Genomic DNA, 16857 nt, shown 5'->3' with positions numbered 1-16857 from the left:
CCCCCCCCCCACAAATCATACTGAAATGAGAGAATGGCTACATAATGCATCAAATTAAGTCTGAGGCTGTTGCTGCTAAGTCGCTTCAGTCGTGTCCGACTCTGTGCAACCCCATAGACGGCAGCCCACCAGGCTCCCCCGTCCCTGGGATTCTCCAGGCAAGAACACTGGAGTGGGTTGCCATTTCCTCCTCCAATGCATGAAAGTAAAAAGTGAAAATGAAGTTGCTCAGTCGTGTCTGACTCTTAGTGACCCATGAACTGCAGCCCACCAGGCTCCTCCGTCCATGGGATTTTCCAGGCAAGAGTACAGGAGGGGGGTGCCATTGCCTTCTCCGCAAATTAAGTCTAGAAAATCCTAAAAGTCCATTTTTATGTATGACTAGATTTGGAAGATACACTAAGTTTCCTGGGTGATTTTTTATTTCCTTTAACAAAGGTGTGGGAACTCTGATGACAGGGGTAAATAATTTCTTTCTTCTATCACTCTTAAAAGTGAGAAAAAGAGAGAAAGCCCCATGCAGTTCTTCCAAAATAAGCAGTAGCTGTCCATCTGTTAGGCTACATTAAGCCAAGAAAAGATTTTCCACTTTCAAAGTAGTTTCTTAGGGGCCTTGGCACTTTCTCCTTGTGAAACATTTACAGGAAACATACATTTACAGAGAAGTAAAGCAGAAACACACAGAAATCCAAATAAAACTCACCACCTCTATCCTCTTTTCCACAAGATGGTCTATGTTACCCTTTCCATAGAAAATAATGGGAAAGTCTGAGGTTAAAAGTAAAGCACTCATTCTGTGCCAGCTGGAGCTAGAAATGTAGCTTTGTGATAGTAGGAGACAGGCTGAATGGTGCTTGGTTGTGACTTACTAAATAGATACCAGAAGGACTTCCCTGGTGGTCCAGTGGTTAAGAATCCAGCTTCCATCGCAGGTGGCACAGATTGGATCCCTGGTCCAGGAACTAAGATCCTGCGTGCTGCAGGGCGTAGCCAAAAAGTAAATAAATAAAAGTAAGTTAAATTCATACCAGAGCTTTCCTTCCCATTTATGAACTTCCTAGGTTCATAAGATGGAAAGACCAAAGAACTGTCTTTCCTATGTCTATCATTCAGAGTAATCTAGCATATGTTTCTCAAGATTATTCTGCACATCCTCTCATACAAATCACCAGAGAATTTCAATCAAAGAGATTCCTAGAATCCATTCCCAGTGTCATTTACTGATTCAAAAGCTCCGTTTGCCCTCTTCCGCACCGGAAAAAGGGAGCTACTTGGTATCTCCGGAGTTGGTACTACCGATAAGAGATTCCCTGATGGCTCCGATGGTAAAGAAGCCGCCTGTAATACAGGAGACGCAAGAGACGCGGATTCGATCCGGACATGTAAGAGATGGGGGTTTGATCCCTGGATTGGGAAGATCCCCTGGAGAAGGGAATGGCTAGCCACTCCAGTATTCTCGCCTGGAGAATTCCACAGAGGAGCCTGGCGGGCTACAGTCCGTGGGATCGCAAGGACGAACACGACTGAGCGACACGAACACCATACAGATGGGCAAGATTCAGAGACCTGGTGTCTACCAGGTGACCGGAGGCTCTCCCTAAGGTCCGCTGATTTCCTTGTGAATTCTATATTTAATTTGAAGACAGAGAAAAAGGGATTTCGCGTACTCAAAGACGAAATAGCCTCAGGATCCCAGAGATCCTGCAGAGCTGCTTAACATCACGTTTCAAGACGCGTTCAGCTAATAGTGTCTCCGGCCGGCCGCCGTCAGCCGTTTAGCGATGCAACGCTACGTCCTGTCTGACAGCGGTCACCCGACTGTCAAGATGGCAGCCCTCGGGAGCTGGGCTCTATGGAGCTTCTGCAGCCGTGGGTGGTCGCGGGCAGCGTCGGGCTGCAGGCTCCCCGGGCTTCGTAGCTCCTCGCCCAGGGGCCCCCTGGGTGCACGGCTCTTGTCCCAAGAGAAGGAGGCAACCGAAACGCACTTCGGGTTTGAGACTGTGTCGGAAGAGGAGAAGGGGGGCAAAGGTGAAAGGAGTGAGAGGGTGAATGGGGAGGATCTGACTGTCTACGATCTAGTTTCTTCTGCCCAAACCAAGGGTTGATTTGACGTCCTGTGAGCTCCGCTGAGGGGCTTCCCAGGTGGCGCTAGTGGTAAAGAATCCACTGGGTCGGGAAGATCCCCTGGAGGAGGGTAGGGCAACCCACTCCAGTATTATTGTCTGGAGAATCCCCGTGGGCAGAGGAGCCTGGTTGGCGGACACGGCTACTTCAAGCCACTTAGCACGCACGCACGCGCCTCTGATGCATTAACTTGTGCAGTCCTGACCTCCAAGGAGTACCCTTAGTCTGTCTCTGCCAAACTTAGAGCCTCCTCTTTTCAAGTAATTATCACAGAACCCCATCAGTTGAGCATTTATGATGTGCCAAGCGGAGTGCAGACATTATTTACAATTCTCATTTCAACTTCCTGATGGTGAGTATTGTTATTCCATCTTACTCATGAGGAAATAGAGACTTAAAGGTTAAGCAAAACCTTGCCCAGTTTAACATAGTAAGTGGTGGCACTAACCCAGTTCGGTCTGACTACTGAGCCCATATTGTTAATCTCTTGCTAAAGGGATAGGCCGTCTTTTATAGAAAGAAAGAAGGAAACTATTTTCTGTTAATATGTGCCTCAGCTTCCAAATTTGCCAGATAGGGAAGATAGTAATTTCTTTCATAGAGTTCTTGTGAAGATTACGTTACTTCATACACTGAAGAATTTTGAATAATGCCTGGCACTTCATAATTGCTCAATAAGTGTTAGATATTGTTCAGCACTTTTTTGTGTTCACCATAAGACTTGGGAAAGGAAAAGACCTGTTTTAAAATTCCAGCTGTACCATTTGTAATGAGAAAGGTATTATGCTCACATTACAGATGGATAAGGTGAGGCTCTGAGAGGTTTCTTAACTTGGCCTGTAGTCACCCAGAAAATAAGAAAAGAGCCTACCATTGAATTTTTTATCCTCTTATTGGCTAGTATATTGCATTACCTTTTACCTCAACCTTACTAAATACATAGCTCTACTATAACTCCTTGAATATCAAATTTAAATTAACACATTTCATTGTGAATCCCCAGAAAGTTAAGACTCATTCATAACTGTGTTCTCAGCATCTGATGCACATTAGGAGCTTGATAACTGGTTGTGGGGTGAAATAAGTGGAGCCAGGTAAAATGATAGTAAACTCCATAAGTTCATTTTCCCAGAGTTCCTGTGGCTGCAATTTCAAAATGTCTGGGGTGGCAGTATCGACATCCCCATGGTCATATTTCTCCTATGATTACATTGACATTCTGTTCAAATTTCACCTCCAAGTTTATCCCTTTTCATTATTTTGTTGCACTTTCATTTTTGTAGTCCAGTTCCCTCTTTCTTTTTTTTTTTTAAGTCTCTAGTTTTGTAAAATGCCACAGAGAGTCACAACTGAGATCAGAAGGTAACACACACAGCTACATGCTTTGCTGTCTGCATGTGAATAAGGGATGTATCGTGACCAACCCCCTACAAACCTTGAGAGAAGTGATGTAATTGGTTTCTGATCATGATGCATATCTGTTATTTATGCATGATTTGTGGAATGAAGGGCTACTATCAAGATTTGTACTTTATGCAATTACTCACAGTTAATATACCATTGTATTTGAATGATGTTGCTAGAGGACTGGTGTTATTGAACTAAACCACAATAACTGAAATTCTTGCATATTAGAACCACATAAAGCAAGAAGGGCTTATACTCAGTGGGTTGAGCCTCAGTGTCCCTCTAAATATCCCAGATGTTCAAAAGCAAAGAGCAAGCTTATAGGATCCCAGGGTTGAGAATAGATGTTCAAAATTGAATAAAAGGAGGAGGGCTCTATTGTCTGCTGATTCAGCAGAGGACAGTAATGTTTTGGGTCTTAGCAGCACATTTCATCTGAGGAACTCAACATATCTCCACTTTTTTACCAGATTCAGTCCTTTTGGCAGGTAGGTAGGAGGCTCGCACTGATATTGTTATCTCATGAACAGAAATGGAGATAACAAAGAAGTTAAATGTAACCTGTGCTTTGAAGCATCTTTGATAGTAAATTCCTTAACTCTTCAGCCAGTCCATATTCTACATTCTTCCTTGGTCCTGTGGAGAGTCACGAGAACCCTCTACAATTCTACTTGGCCCTGACTCACATCCTACCATTCATCTGCCCACCAAGTTGAACCTGAGGTTTTTCTCAGTGACACAGGCAGAGATGAGCTGAGGTCTTCCCATTCATTTTTCATGTCTTTCTAATGGATTTTGTTGTCTTTAATTATGATACTGTTAGAAAAATTCCAATCCCCCCACCCCTTCCTCTAAGAAATGGAAACTGGGGAACTCCCTGGCAGTCCAGTGGTTAGGACTTGACTTGGGTCTGATCCTTGGTTAAGGAACTAAGATCCTGCAAGCCATGCAGTGTGGCCAAAAAAGAAAGCGATTTACTACTAAGTATGTGCATGGCATTATTGCAAGGTAATGTGAAGCTGTGTGAAGCTAAGATAACAGAAAATAGGTTGACTTATTTCTTACTTGAAGAAATTTAAGCCTTTTAAAATTCTTTATTTATTTGGATACACTGGGTCTTAATTGCGGCAGGCAGGATCTTCCGTCTTCCTTGTGGCATGCAAACTCTTAGTTGTGGCATGTGGGATGTAGTTCCCCAATCAGGGATCAAACAAGGGTGCCCTGCATTGGGAGTGTGGAGTCCTAGCCACTAGTCCACCAGGGAAGTCCCTAGTTAAGCCTTTTTTTTAAAAGTGGTAACGTGCAGATTTGGGCATCAAGCATTATGACTTGGCTCCACCTTGCAGATAGTTATTTTATGGGGGGAATGAGGAACTTTCTTACATTTAGGACTTTTCCAGGTTAATATTATTAGTAGCCCAGTCATGCTGTGTTTCTCTCATGTCAAGTCTATCAGGTGTTTGAAAGTGTGGCCAAGAAGTATGATGTGATGAATGATATGATGAGTCTTGGTATCCATCGAGTTTGGAAGGATTTGCTGCTCTGGAAGATGCGCCCGTTTCCTGGGACCCAGCTGCTGGATGTTGCTGGAGGCACAGGTAATGTCCAGATTGGTCTCCTTGGGTAACACTGAGCTCCTTTTATAAAAACTAATTTTTCTTGTTGTAATGAGCTAGCTCACCTTCCATTAGGCTGAACATGGTGATTGAAAATCAGTACACCTCTCAGAAAGATTTACTCTTTTCTTTTTTCTTTTTTTAGTTTTATTTATTTAGGCTGTGCTGGGTCTTCACTGAAGCTCAGGCTTTTCTTGGATTGTAGCGCGCAGGGGCTACTCTCTAGCTGTGGGCATGGACTTCTCACTGTGGGGGCTTCTCTTGTCGCAGAGCACAGGCTCTGGGGTGCACAGACTTCACTAGTTGCAGCACGTGGGCTCAGCAGTTGCGGCTCCCTGGCTCCACAGCATGGGCTCGGTAGTTGTGGCTTAGTTGCTCCACAGCATGTGGGATCTTCCAGGATCAGGAAGTGAACTCTTGTCTGCTGCATTGGCAGGTAGCTTCTCTACAACTAAGCCACCAGGGAAGCCCTACTGAATGCCAATCAAAAACACGGAATATCAACTTTGTGCCTGTCATTTTTCTAAAATTCAGAGGATTACAAAGTAAACTAATCAGTTTTTTCCTCCAGTGTCCCTTCCCCATCTAAACAACTATTTTTGCTTTCTGTTTAACCTTTAGCCCACTTGCCTTCTTTCTTTGCTGAGGAGGGGAGGGGCTTTTATCATGTAAATTTTCAAGGCAGCCTTTTCTGCCTAATCTACTATCATATCAGATATCAAAGGCTCTTTTATTGGGAAAAAAACCGCTTTTTATTTATGCATGGTCATTTGTTTCTTGGTGCACACTAGGCATTTGGGGAGAAAAATGTCATGTAATGTAATAATGTAAGAATCTATACTGATAGAATAATATATAATAATAAATGGCAGTAGAATAATGTCCATGTTTATGTTTGGCTTTATTGGTGTGGTCCTCTCCCCAGAAGGAAGCACAGAGGGCAGTGAGGTAGAGGACATTAGCAGAATCTATCAAAATCTAAAATGCTTTTTAGTCTAGGATCCCACAATTCCAATTCTAGACATTTAATCTGAAAAGAAAAAAAAAAAAAAACTTGCACAGAGATATGGCTACAGAAAAGTTTCAGTCAGAGCTGCCACCATCTCCAGTGCACCCCAGCCAGTAACATTACCACATGCCAACAACTGCCCATTTAGAAAATGAAATTAAAAAGTAAGCCCATATATTTAAAAAGACATTTAAAACATATAGTAACAAATATGCTCACACTGCATAATTTTTAGTAATAGTGAAAAGTTGGAAGTAACCTATTTCTACCTCAATGAAGAAATGACTTTAAGATACATCAATACTATATAGGTAGCTATTTAAAAGAATGAGAAAAACCTATAAATACTGATGGAACAGTATCAAGGACATATTAAGTGGGAAGAAAAAGAAAAGTTATATACAATGGATATAATATATCCCTCATGTATTTAAGTTGTTTCATGTGAGTACATATAATTATATTTAAATTTATAGGAAAGTGACTGGAGAATACCTAATTGGATGGAGAAAATGGAAAAACCTAAGGCTTTATTTCTTACAAACAGTGTAAGAAGAAAACAAAGACAAGGAAACAGCATTATAAAAAGGGAAATATGAACCTGAAAGCACTGGCTTTGCCTAAACAGTATTTACAACATGGTCACAATAGTGTAAACACTTGATTCTCTGCTTTTAAACTCAAACCATCAACAAAGCACAGAAACCTTAGAGCTATAGAACAAATACAATGTTATCAGGCTTGACAGAACATATATATATATATATATATATATACACATATACACACATATATATGTGAGCAAATATATATATGATGGAAGGTTGAAAGGAGTCAAGAGATACTATCTATAGTTGATGGAATAATAAAATAAGGGGGGAGAAAAAAGTAAGAGGGGGAGGGATAAACTTGGAATGGGATTAACAGATATATACTACTACATATAAAATAAGCAACAAGGACCTACTATATAGCACAAGGAACTGTATTCAATATCTTGTAATAAGCTATAATGGAAAAGACTCTGAAAATGAAAATATATGTATAACTGAGTCACCTTGCTATATACCTGAAATATTGTAAATCAACTGTACTTCTAATTTAAAAATAAAAATTAAAAAAAGAAAGAATATATATTAGTTCATTACTCTAGGTTACAAAGGTATCTGTGAGGAACTATTAAAAGTGATATAAATATATTGGGAGGACAGAGGCAAGCAGAGATGGGGTGGGATTGCTTTATAAATTTTGTGAGTAAAGAAATAGCTGTAACCAGCAGAAGAAACCGCTAAAGGGATTGGGAAAGACGGTCTGTGAGGAACTGAACTGGCTATGGGAAGTGGTGGGGCAGTGAGCTGTTGTTGCTTGTGAGTGTACCTTCATGTTACCATCACAAAAATTATTAGAAAAAGACTAGGAAGCAGTACACTCAGCTCTTCACACTTGTTGTATCTGGAGAGTGTGGACAGAGATGGCAGCTTTTGTGTTTTATTCTATATATTTAAGTTCTGAGGCTTTTAGAGTAAGAATGTGTCCGTGCATTACATATGCAGTTTTTAAAGGTTTTTTATTTAAAGAATCTTGGCAGTTAAAAAAAACTGCTGTTAAAAAAGACATTAACTATTGAAATGAGTACAACCTTCAGTTTTCATACACTCCTCAACACCTGTACCTTTGTTACTCCTTTTGGGTTTAAGAAATGCTGCAGTTGTGTTTGTGTTTGATCTTTCCTCCTGTTGGCTTCCCACAGGTGACATTGCATTCCGGTTCCTTAATTATGTTCAGGCGCAGCATCAGAGAAAGCAGAAGAAGCAGTTAAGGGCCCAACAAAATTTATCCTGGGAAGAAATTGCCAGAAAGTACCAGAATGAAGAGGATTCCTTGGGCGGTTCTCGTGTCATGGTCTGTGACATCAACAAGGAGATGCTAAAGATTGGAAAACAGAAAGCCCATGCTCAAGGATACAAAGCTGGTAAGTCCTGCAGAAAGTGGACCTGGAGGAGATGTTTATAAGATGGAAGGTGTACAATGCTGAAGTGCTTTCTTTTCCAGATTTCAAAAACTTATAGATACATAGGAGTGGAAGATAATTTGTGTGGCCGAGCCCAGCATGTGTACTATTACATACATTATTTCAGCAACCAGTTATGAGCCTCAAGTGACAGGGGAGACAACCCAGACCCAAAGAGGTTAAGTATCTTGTTCAAGTCATGCAGTTTAAATGGCAGATCCAAAATAGGGACTGACTCTTTGGGTCTCAGCTCTTGAACCCTGAGACAGAAGTTTGGCTTTCCATTTCCAGCAGCTCTCCAATGACCCCAATGCCCTATTCTTGAGCTGTTTCATCCCCTTTCCAAAACTAAGCTCTGCCTCAGCTTTCCAACCTGGCAGCACCCAGCCAGTGACTGAGGACAATGGGGCTCCCGGGCCTGAACATATGCCACGTGGGGCTCTCTTCACAGGCAGTCTTTGTTCCAGAGCCCCCTGCTGGGTTGGCTGGGGCTTTCTCAGATCTGCATCAAGGTCTTACGGCTCTTCTCACACATGCTTGCTTCCTCTTCTTTTTATTTTTTTCCAGGTGCCTCCCCTCACCCCCCAACCAACTCCCCACCAAAAAAAAACCTTTGCCCTCCTACCTCTGTTTCAGCATGGGTTTCTCAGAGGGCGCAACTGATGCAGTTGAAGAATCAGCCGTAAATGGTACACTTCAAACTTCCCTCACACGGTCCATTCTACAGCCAAGGGGGAAGGGACTGGGTATCTCCAGGCCGGTGCTGCAGCTCCCAAATAGACAGTTTCTGCTCTAGCTTAAAGATACACGTTTTATATTTGGCTTTCTCTTTTAATATTTTGAAATACTTTTGCCCCCAGTATTTTGCCCCAGTAGATGTACTGATCTGGCAGCTGCAGCATATTTACCCGGCTTTTCAGAGCCACTGTACTGCCCTCTTCCACACTGGCCGAGCGCTGCAGGCAGCCCTGGTGAGAGGCAGTGGTACCCAGCAAAGAATCCAAGGCCTTTGGGTCAACATCAGCACTTCTCTCCTCCCCCACCACCTCCCCACCACGAGTGTCTATGGTTATTTTAGCTCAATTCTTCTCCTCCTACTTCCACCCCCAGAACGAGCTGCCTAGACGAACTGCAGCCCACTTGGCCCCCCAGATGAAGGGCTCTTTTGTTAACCATCAACACTGATCAGAAGGCCAACAGTCACTAGTGTTTCTAGACAAAGGCACTGTGTTCTTACTCCTACTGAGAAACGTGTTTCCCTTCTCTCTGGTGCTCAGCCACGAAGAGTGAAGAACAAAGACGGGAATGATGGGTAACGTTCCACTTCTGGAATCATCTCTGCCATAGCGTAGCTTGCCCTTCAGGCTCTCCTAACAGCCAAGACAGGTCCACCTGTGTAAGAATCATTACGTGCTTCTTAGTTTGGTTTTATTTTTCCTCCTTGCTTTGAAAGTGAAATGAAAGTCACTCAGTCATGTCCGACTCTTTGCGACCCCATGGAGTCCTTGGAATTCTCCAGGCCAGAATACTGGAGTGGGTAGCCTTTCCCTTTTCCGGGGGATCTTCCCAACCCAGGAATTGAACCAGGGTCTCCTGCATTGCAGGCAGATTCTTTACCAGCTGAGTTACCAGGTACCAGTCTCCAATAATAATACCTTTGCAACACATATCATGCCAAAATAAAGTTGAAACTAAGTAGAAGGATCCTAGAAATGATTTAACAGTTATAAAAGTTAATGTATAAAGGCATTTTTTTAATAAAGGCATTTTGTGTAGCACTATTATGTTTTATTTACATGTAGCACTTCCTCCCAAAGTAGAAGCTTAGAGGGCAGAAACCTTAAAAAGATTTGATGGGTTATAAAAGTGATATATTTGGGAAAATTTAGGATGTTAGAAATCAAACATTTGGGGAAAAAAAGAAACATTTGAAAAAGTATGAAGAAGTAAATATTAACCATAGTTCCAACATCCAGAGATGACCCTCAATATTTTAGTATATTTCCTCCCTACCTTTTTCCCAATCATTTCCTTTTTATAATATTGACAACATCTTGGAGATACAATTTAGTATCCTGCTTTGTTTAATTCAGCATTGTATCATGAGATTTTTCCATTTTATTCAAAATTTCTGGGGACTTCCCTGGTGGTCCAGGGTTAAAACATTGCCTTCCAATGCAGGAGGTGGGAGTTCAATCCTTGGTCAGGGGGCTAAGATCCCTCATGCCCCTCACAGTCAAAAAAATCAAAGCATAAAACCAAATTCGATAAAGAATTCTAGTGGTCCAGTGGTTAGGACTCTGCATTCTCACTGCAGAGGGCCTGTAGAGGATAATGTATGTAAAGTGATTACATAGACCTCATCATCGTGGGCTTAGTAAGTAGTAGCTTTGATGATGATGTCATTAGTGTCTTCCTCCAAAAAATCAAATGACTAGGTTAAAGGGTATGCTCATTGCTGAGGCTCTTGTTAAATACTGTTAGCGTGCTTCCCAGGAAGATTATTTCCATTTACCTTCCTCTATGAAGCCTCCTTTCTGAATCATAAGTGACGTGAAGTCGCTCAGTCGTGTCCGACTCTTTGCGACCCCAAGGACAGTAGCCTGCACCAGGCTCCTCTGTCCATGGGATTTTCTAGGCAAGAGTACTGGAGTGGGTTGCCATTTCCTTCTCCATTGAATCATACTTCGTGTCTGATTCACTGCAGGTTGAATAATATTGAAGCTGAATCAGGATTCTCAGAGGATATAGCTACCCTGATAGGGAGCTCCCTTGGGTGTTTTCTGAATTCATGACCAGACTTGGGGTCAGGACACCGTGCTTCTCTGTGAGTCCAGTAGAATGAATAACTATGCCAAATTATGTACTTAGAATAAATTCTAATGACTATCTGAAGTAGGTACTACTTATTATTGACTCCACTTTACACATGAGGAAACTGAGGCAACATAGTTTATCCAGGATTATATAGCTAGGGGCTTCCCTGGTGGCCCAGTGGTAAAGAATCTGCCTACCAGTGCAGAAGACACAGGTTTGATCCTTGGTACGGGAAGGTCCCACATGCTGTGAAGCAGCTAAGCCCATGCACCACAACTACTCAGCCTGTGCTCTGAAGCCCGGGAGCTGCAACTCCTGACACCATATACTGCAACTCCTGAAGCCTGGGAGCCTAGAGTCTGCGCCCCGCAACAAGAGGAGCCACCACAATGAGAAGCCCGTGCACCACAGCTAGAGAGTAACCCCTGCTCTCTGCAACTAGAGAAAAGCCCACACAGCAAGAAAGACCCCGCGCAGCCAGAAATAAAAAGTAACTCTATTCAAAAACTTGTATTATTAAAAAAAAAAAAAGGTTATATAGCTAATAGTTGGGGAAGCTGGCATTAGAACCCAGGCAACACCAGGACCTGGGCTCTTAACCACAATGCTTTACACCTAGTTGGATAAAAATTGCTTAAGAGTAAGGCATAACTAAGTAACCAGTGTCTACCCTGAGAAACTTGGGGGAAACTTTCTTCTAAACTTCAAGGACACCAGAAACTTCAAGTGTTCAGGATTGAAGGACACCCTGAAGACGGTGGCCAGGAATCCACTGGAGAAGGCAGCTGTGTGTTTTCTGACACCACTTCAGATACCGCACGTGTGATGCTCCCCCAGCACCGTACAGTTCTCCAATTCTCCAGTGCCAGCCAGCTGTCCAACAATTCAATTCAGTTCTAACACTAATTACCAGAGTTAGCATCAGATTCCACAGGTTTAAGGGCTTATTGCCACAAGACTGCCCCCACTTCACAAGACAGCCACAAACAGGGTGTTCAGGGTACCCACACTTCTGTCCAGCTGATTACAAATTCAGGGGTTCCCACAACCCCCTTCCCAGGTTTGACAGTTCCCTGGGTGCAGAGGAGACAGCAGCCCAGGCTGAGGCCAGAACTGCTTTTCTCTTTCAGGACTTGCCTGGATATTGGGAGATGCAGAAGAACTGCCCTTCGACGATGACAAGTTTGATGTTTACACCATTGCCTTCGGGATCCGGAATGTCACACACATTGATCAGGTAACCAATGGCCACCTCTGCTGGTGTGACCCGGGATATTAGCTCTCCGGGGGTAGCTCCACAGTGAATGAGGAAAGGGAGAGATTCTGCCCCGGGCCCAGCTCCTCAGTTGAATGTTTCAGGCTGAGAGGTCTTAATTCTTTAAACTGCCAATTTTCCTGCTCACAAAATTGAAAAAACCAAAACCACAGAGCAGATCCCCATAGAAGCCTTTGTTGCTTGAGTCGGTATTCACATCTTCGAGCCTGTCAGTCTTGCTCTCTCATGTCATCTGCTTCCTCTCTCTCCATGAAGCCTCCTGACTCAGAATTTGCAGATCAGAGCAATTCCCAAGGCTGACACAGGAAAAGGCACTCAGCCCCTATTTTGGCAGAAGGTGGCTAGATTCACAGATCCTCTGTTGGAAGAAGGGAATGTTCAGCCCTTAATTTGATGCAGCTCTTCTTTTATTTCTACTTGAACATTCTGTCCAAACATTGGAAGATGACAGACGAGGCCCCCAGTTTCATGTCTGTAACGTGGACTCCAGTTGCCTGGTTGCCTGCCTTGGGTGTGATGTCGTTTATGGGGTACTTCAATTTCATTTTTTCCCTGTGTCTATAGCGAGTTTATTATTCTTTTTAAATTAAAAAAAAATAAATTTTAATAAATCCAAAGCTCAAGCAGCACAAAAGGGATATATCACTAAAAAATCTTCATCCCTGTGTGCTAACCATTCAGTGCCTCCTCTTTCTGTGATCACCAGTTTCTCAGTGGCGTATCTTTGCAAAGATGTCTTGTGCATATTAAGTGTATTCATTTCCTTTCTTTTTTTATATACAAATATTGGCATATGAAACATTTTGCCCATTGCTTTTTTTTCCCCTTAAAAATATACCTGCAAAAAATATATATCTATATCTGCAGACTTTTCCATGTCAGCACATAAAGAACTCTTGCTCTTCCTTTTTTAAATAGCTTCATTGATTCCATTTGTATACATATTCCCTAATATAACCAGTCTCTCATTGATGATTAAGATGCTTCTGCTTTTACGCTGTTCAAATCCTGCTGTAATGAATAACCCCACGTCATTTCCACAGTAGAAGCATTTCTGTAAGATAGACTCTTTGAAGGAAAATTGGTGGGTCAAAGAGGGATATCCATCGTGATTTTGAGAAGTAATTAAAAAATTGCCCTCCCCCAATCTGAGTCAGTTTCGATTACTCCAGGTAACCTTCTCTAGTCATGGGCAGCGGAATGGCTAAAAGATTTAGGAGACTGTGGGTTTGTTCTGCTGTTACAGCTTCCCAGCTGAGATTGAACATGGGATCTATGGGAAACACTCTTTATAACGCCCCCAGGAGTAGTGCGGCCTCAGCCTCCCAGAGCTGAGTGAGGGCTGCTGAGGGGTGTGTCCTGTTCTTGTCTTGCTCAGGCACTACAGGAAGCCCATCGGGTCCTGAAACCAGGAGGAAGGTTTCTCTGTCTGGAGTTCAGCCAAGTAAACAATCCCCTTGTATCCAGGTTGGTATTGTTAACAGGGCTTGATTTTCACCATCCAGCCAAGGGTTTCCTATCCCCAAATGGATAGAAAATAACCAGTAGCTTTAAACACCAACCTCGATGTCCCTGAGTCCCTGAGGGGCGGTGCCATCTCTGTGGTCAGCCAGTTCTGAATGACAACGCCTAGACCAGAAGAGTCTCAAACCGGTAACCAGAGACTCAAGTGGGCCTGCATATGTATTTTGTTTGGCTCATGGTTATTTTAGAAAATTGACTTAGATGTCTGTATTTTATTTATTTATTTATTTTTTGTTGTTTCATAATTTTTATTGGCTATAAATCATGACACAAAATGGTTTAATTCCAGTGTGCCAGAAAATGAAAGGTATTTTCAAGCAAGATTTATTAGAAGTAGATCCTAGGCAGGTCATGTAAGAAGAAGGTAAAACTTAATGTATTACTTTTATGTAATAAAAACTGTTTCTTCCAACACAGACATATAGAAGAGCTAAAAGAATAGTATTACAAACACATTATCTATCTAGATTCACCAGTTGTTAATATTTGCACCCTTTCTTTATTTCTTTCTCCATTTGTTTCTCAGCCACTTTATTTATTTTTTTATTATATCTTGAAGATGTCTGTATTTTAAAATTGAGAAATTTTACATAAAAATTTGGATTTCCAACTTCACTTGAGAAATCAGATATATGGCAACCCTGGTTAAGCCCATATTCCCACATGGCAATAATCAGAGCTGGGTAGTAGCTGCCCCTTCCCCACTTTTCTGGACCTTCCTAATTGTGCCTGTCACCACACCCTCAACTGGGTCACTTATTTCAGGTACTTGCTTGACCCCTATAGGCATTTTTGAGTTTATAATTCCAAGCTTAGACCTTCTTGCTTATTAACGGTCATGTTCTAATCTTAATCTTTTGCCTTTTTGTTTAGGCTCTATGATGTATATAGCTTCCAGGTCATTCCTGTCCTGGGAGAAGTCATTGCAGGAGATTGGAAGTCCTACCAATACCTTGTAGAGAGTATCCGACAGTTCCCATCTCAGGTACAAAAAGATCTATAGCTTACAACCCAAGGCCCCACAGTTGAAATCCAGGTAATTTCTGCTGTATCTTTCTTTGTGTTTTAGGAGGAATTCAAGGAGATGATAGAAGATGCAGGTTTTCAGAAGGTGACTTATGAAAATCTCACATCAGGCATTGTAGCCATTCATTCTGGTTTCAAACTGTAACTCCTTTAAGATTCTGAAGCGTGAACCAGTCACATCCTGTCAGAAGTCTGGAGCTGGAGGATAATCTGGTTAGTGTGACCAGCAGCAGAACATCTCTGCTTAAGGCTGTGTGCCTTGGACCCATGTTCTGATGTGACCAATCTCAAAGTGAAAGAAACAAGTTCCTGTCACTTGATTGCAGCTTTCCTTAGGGGCTGTTTCAGGCCTTCTCCCAGTTATTTGTCTGTACTTTTGCTTAAGTCCTATTTTTTCTTGGCTGTGCAGTATGTGGTTAAGGTAAAACCAGCACTGAAACTCAATTTTGAAGTGTATTTGTAGTTTCTCTGCCAGTGCTGCCTTCCAGAGGGATAATGAATCATTTGAATTCAATGATTATTTGAACCAGAAAACTTGCTAGCTGTACCCTTCAGCCTAGGACTAAGTCTGGGGCCAAAAGCCAAGGCCCAAAGTATAGGGCTAAGGATCACAACTAGAACTGCGCAGTTGAAACACTAAATGAGTTTACAATTTTCATGGATTTTGTCAGTTTCTTCTTGAGGGAGGTGAAAGAAATACACTTTCTTCATCATTCATTCAGTACTCTTCCACCAAAAGCCACTATTGTGTCCCCAGTGCCTGTCATGAAGAAAACAACTTGACAGATCCTTGTTGAAAGAATAAATGTACCAGCAGACTTCTGCTTTCACATCTAAAAAATTGAGAGCCTGTCAGAATACATTTGAAGAAAGATCTTATAGCCAAAAAAAGAAAGTTTGGTAACTATTAATATAGCCAAGCCCCCTCCAGTACTCAGCAGAGCTGGGCAGAGCTCGTCTCCTTAATACAGTCCACTGTTTGATGTTAAAATCAAACCATAAATATTTTCAGTGTGGATGAAATTTAAGGGTTTTCTCTTTTGCAGGGGGGTAGGGGTGGGAGGAGGGCTGGTAAGAAATTACAGAAGTCAGCCTAGGAGTTGCTCGCAGTTTGATTTCAGAGAGCTTGCTATTGTTGTTGTTGAGTCACTAAAGTTATGTCCAACCCTTGGTGACCCCGTGGACTCTAGCCCACCAGGCTCCTCTCTCCATGGGATTTCCCAGGCAAGAATACTGGGGTGGGTTGCCATTTCCTTCTCCAAGGACTCTTCCTGATGCAGGGATCGAAGCCCATCTGCAGCACTGGCAGGCAGACCCTTCACTGCTGAGCCAGCAGGGAGGTCCTGCAGAGACCCCAGTTCAGGCCATCTGAAACGTCTTCAGATGTGACCCAGCACAGGAGGGGCCATGTATGTACCGTCACTGAGGCTGAAGCTGAAACTCCAGTACTGTGGCCACCTCATGCGAAGAGTTGACTCACTGGAAAAGACTCTGATGCTGGGAGGGATCGGGGGCAGGAGGAGAAGGGGACGACAGAGGATGAGATGGCTGGATGGCATCACCAACTCGATGGGCATGAGTTTGAGTGTAAACTCCGGGAGTTGGTGATGGACAGGGAAGCCTGGCGTGCTGCAATTCATGGGGTCGCAAAGAGTCAGACACGACGGAGCAACTGAACTGACTCACAAGATCTTGCCCTGTCATTGAAAAGCTTCCAGATACAGCTCTCTATATACAAGTGTCTCAAAGAACAGCACCTAAGAACTTTAGATAAAATGCTAAACCTTAGAAAAACTTTCAGCTTAGATTTTGTTTTCAGCCAGTTGGAGCCTTTGAAATTAACAAGGATCAGGCGCTGAAAATTTTTCATAGGCGATCAACCCAGTCCTATCTCAGTGGCAGTGATTCTTATATCTGAATCAAGAAATAAAAGCTGTCACTTCCCGGTGATATGGGCCAGGTCAAATTAGAACTTCCACTGTCCAGCTGTTTATGGCCTGAAAGCAGCCCTAGGCTCTTTGCTGGACTACTTCTAAGAAGAGCTAAA

At 42.6% G+C, this 16857-nt stretch overlaps 1 protein-coding gene across 2 annotated transcripts; it reads left to right on the top strand.

The window, feature by feature from the left end:
* The first annotated feature begins 1787 nt into the window (after nt 1-1787).
* Nucleotides 1788-15254, top strand: COQ5 (coenzyme Q5, methyltransferase). Of its 2 annotated transcripts, none has more exons than XM_020901561.2 (7): nt 1788-2028; nt 4980-5129; nt 7907-8128; nt 12115-12221; nt 13639-13727; nt 14658-14769; nt 14854-15254. In XM_020901561.2, exons 1-7 carry the CDS (start codon nt 1827-1829, stop codon nt 14953-14955), a joined length of 984 nt encoding a protein of 327 aa, XP_020757220.1. In that variant the 5' UTR covers nt 1788-1826; the 3' UTR covers nt 14956-15254. The 2 variants fall into 2 exon arrangements, with proteins under 2 accessions (XP_020757220.1, XP_020757221.1); XM_020901562.2 differs by lacking the exon at nt 1788-2028 and adding an exon at nt 2105-2476.
* Nucleotides 15255-16857: the final 1603 nt, after the last annotated feature.

Source organism: Odocoileus virginianus, chromosome 12 (assembly GCF_023699985.2).
Source record: "Odocoileus virginianus isolate 20LAN1187 ecotype Illinois chromosome 12, Ovbor_1.2, whole genome shotgun sequence".
Lineage (NCBI taxonomy): Eukaryota > Metazoa > Chordata > Mammalia > Artiodactyla > Cervidae > Odocoileus > Odocoileus virginianus.
This window is presented reverse-complemented; position numbering and strand designations above follow the sequence as displayed.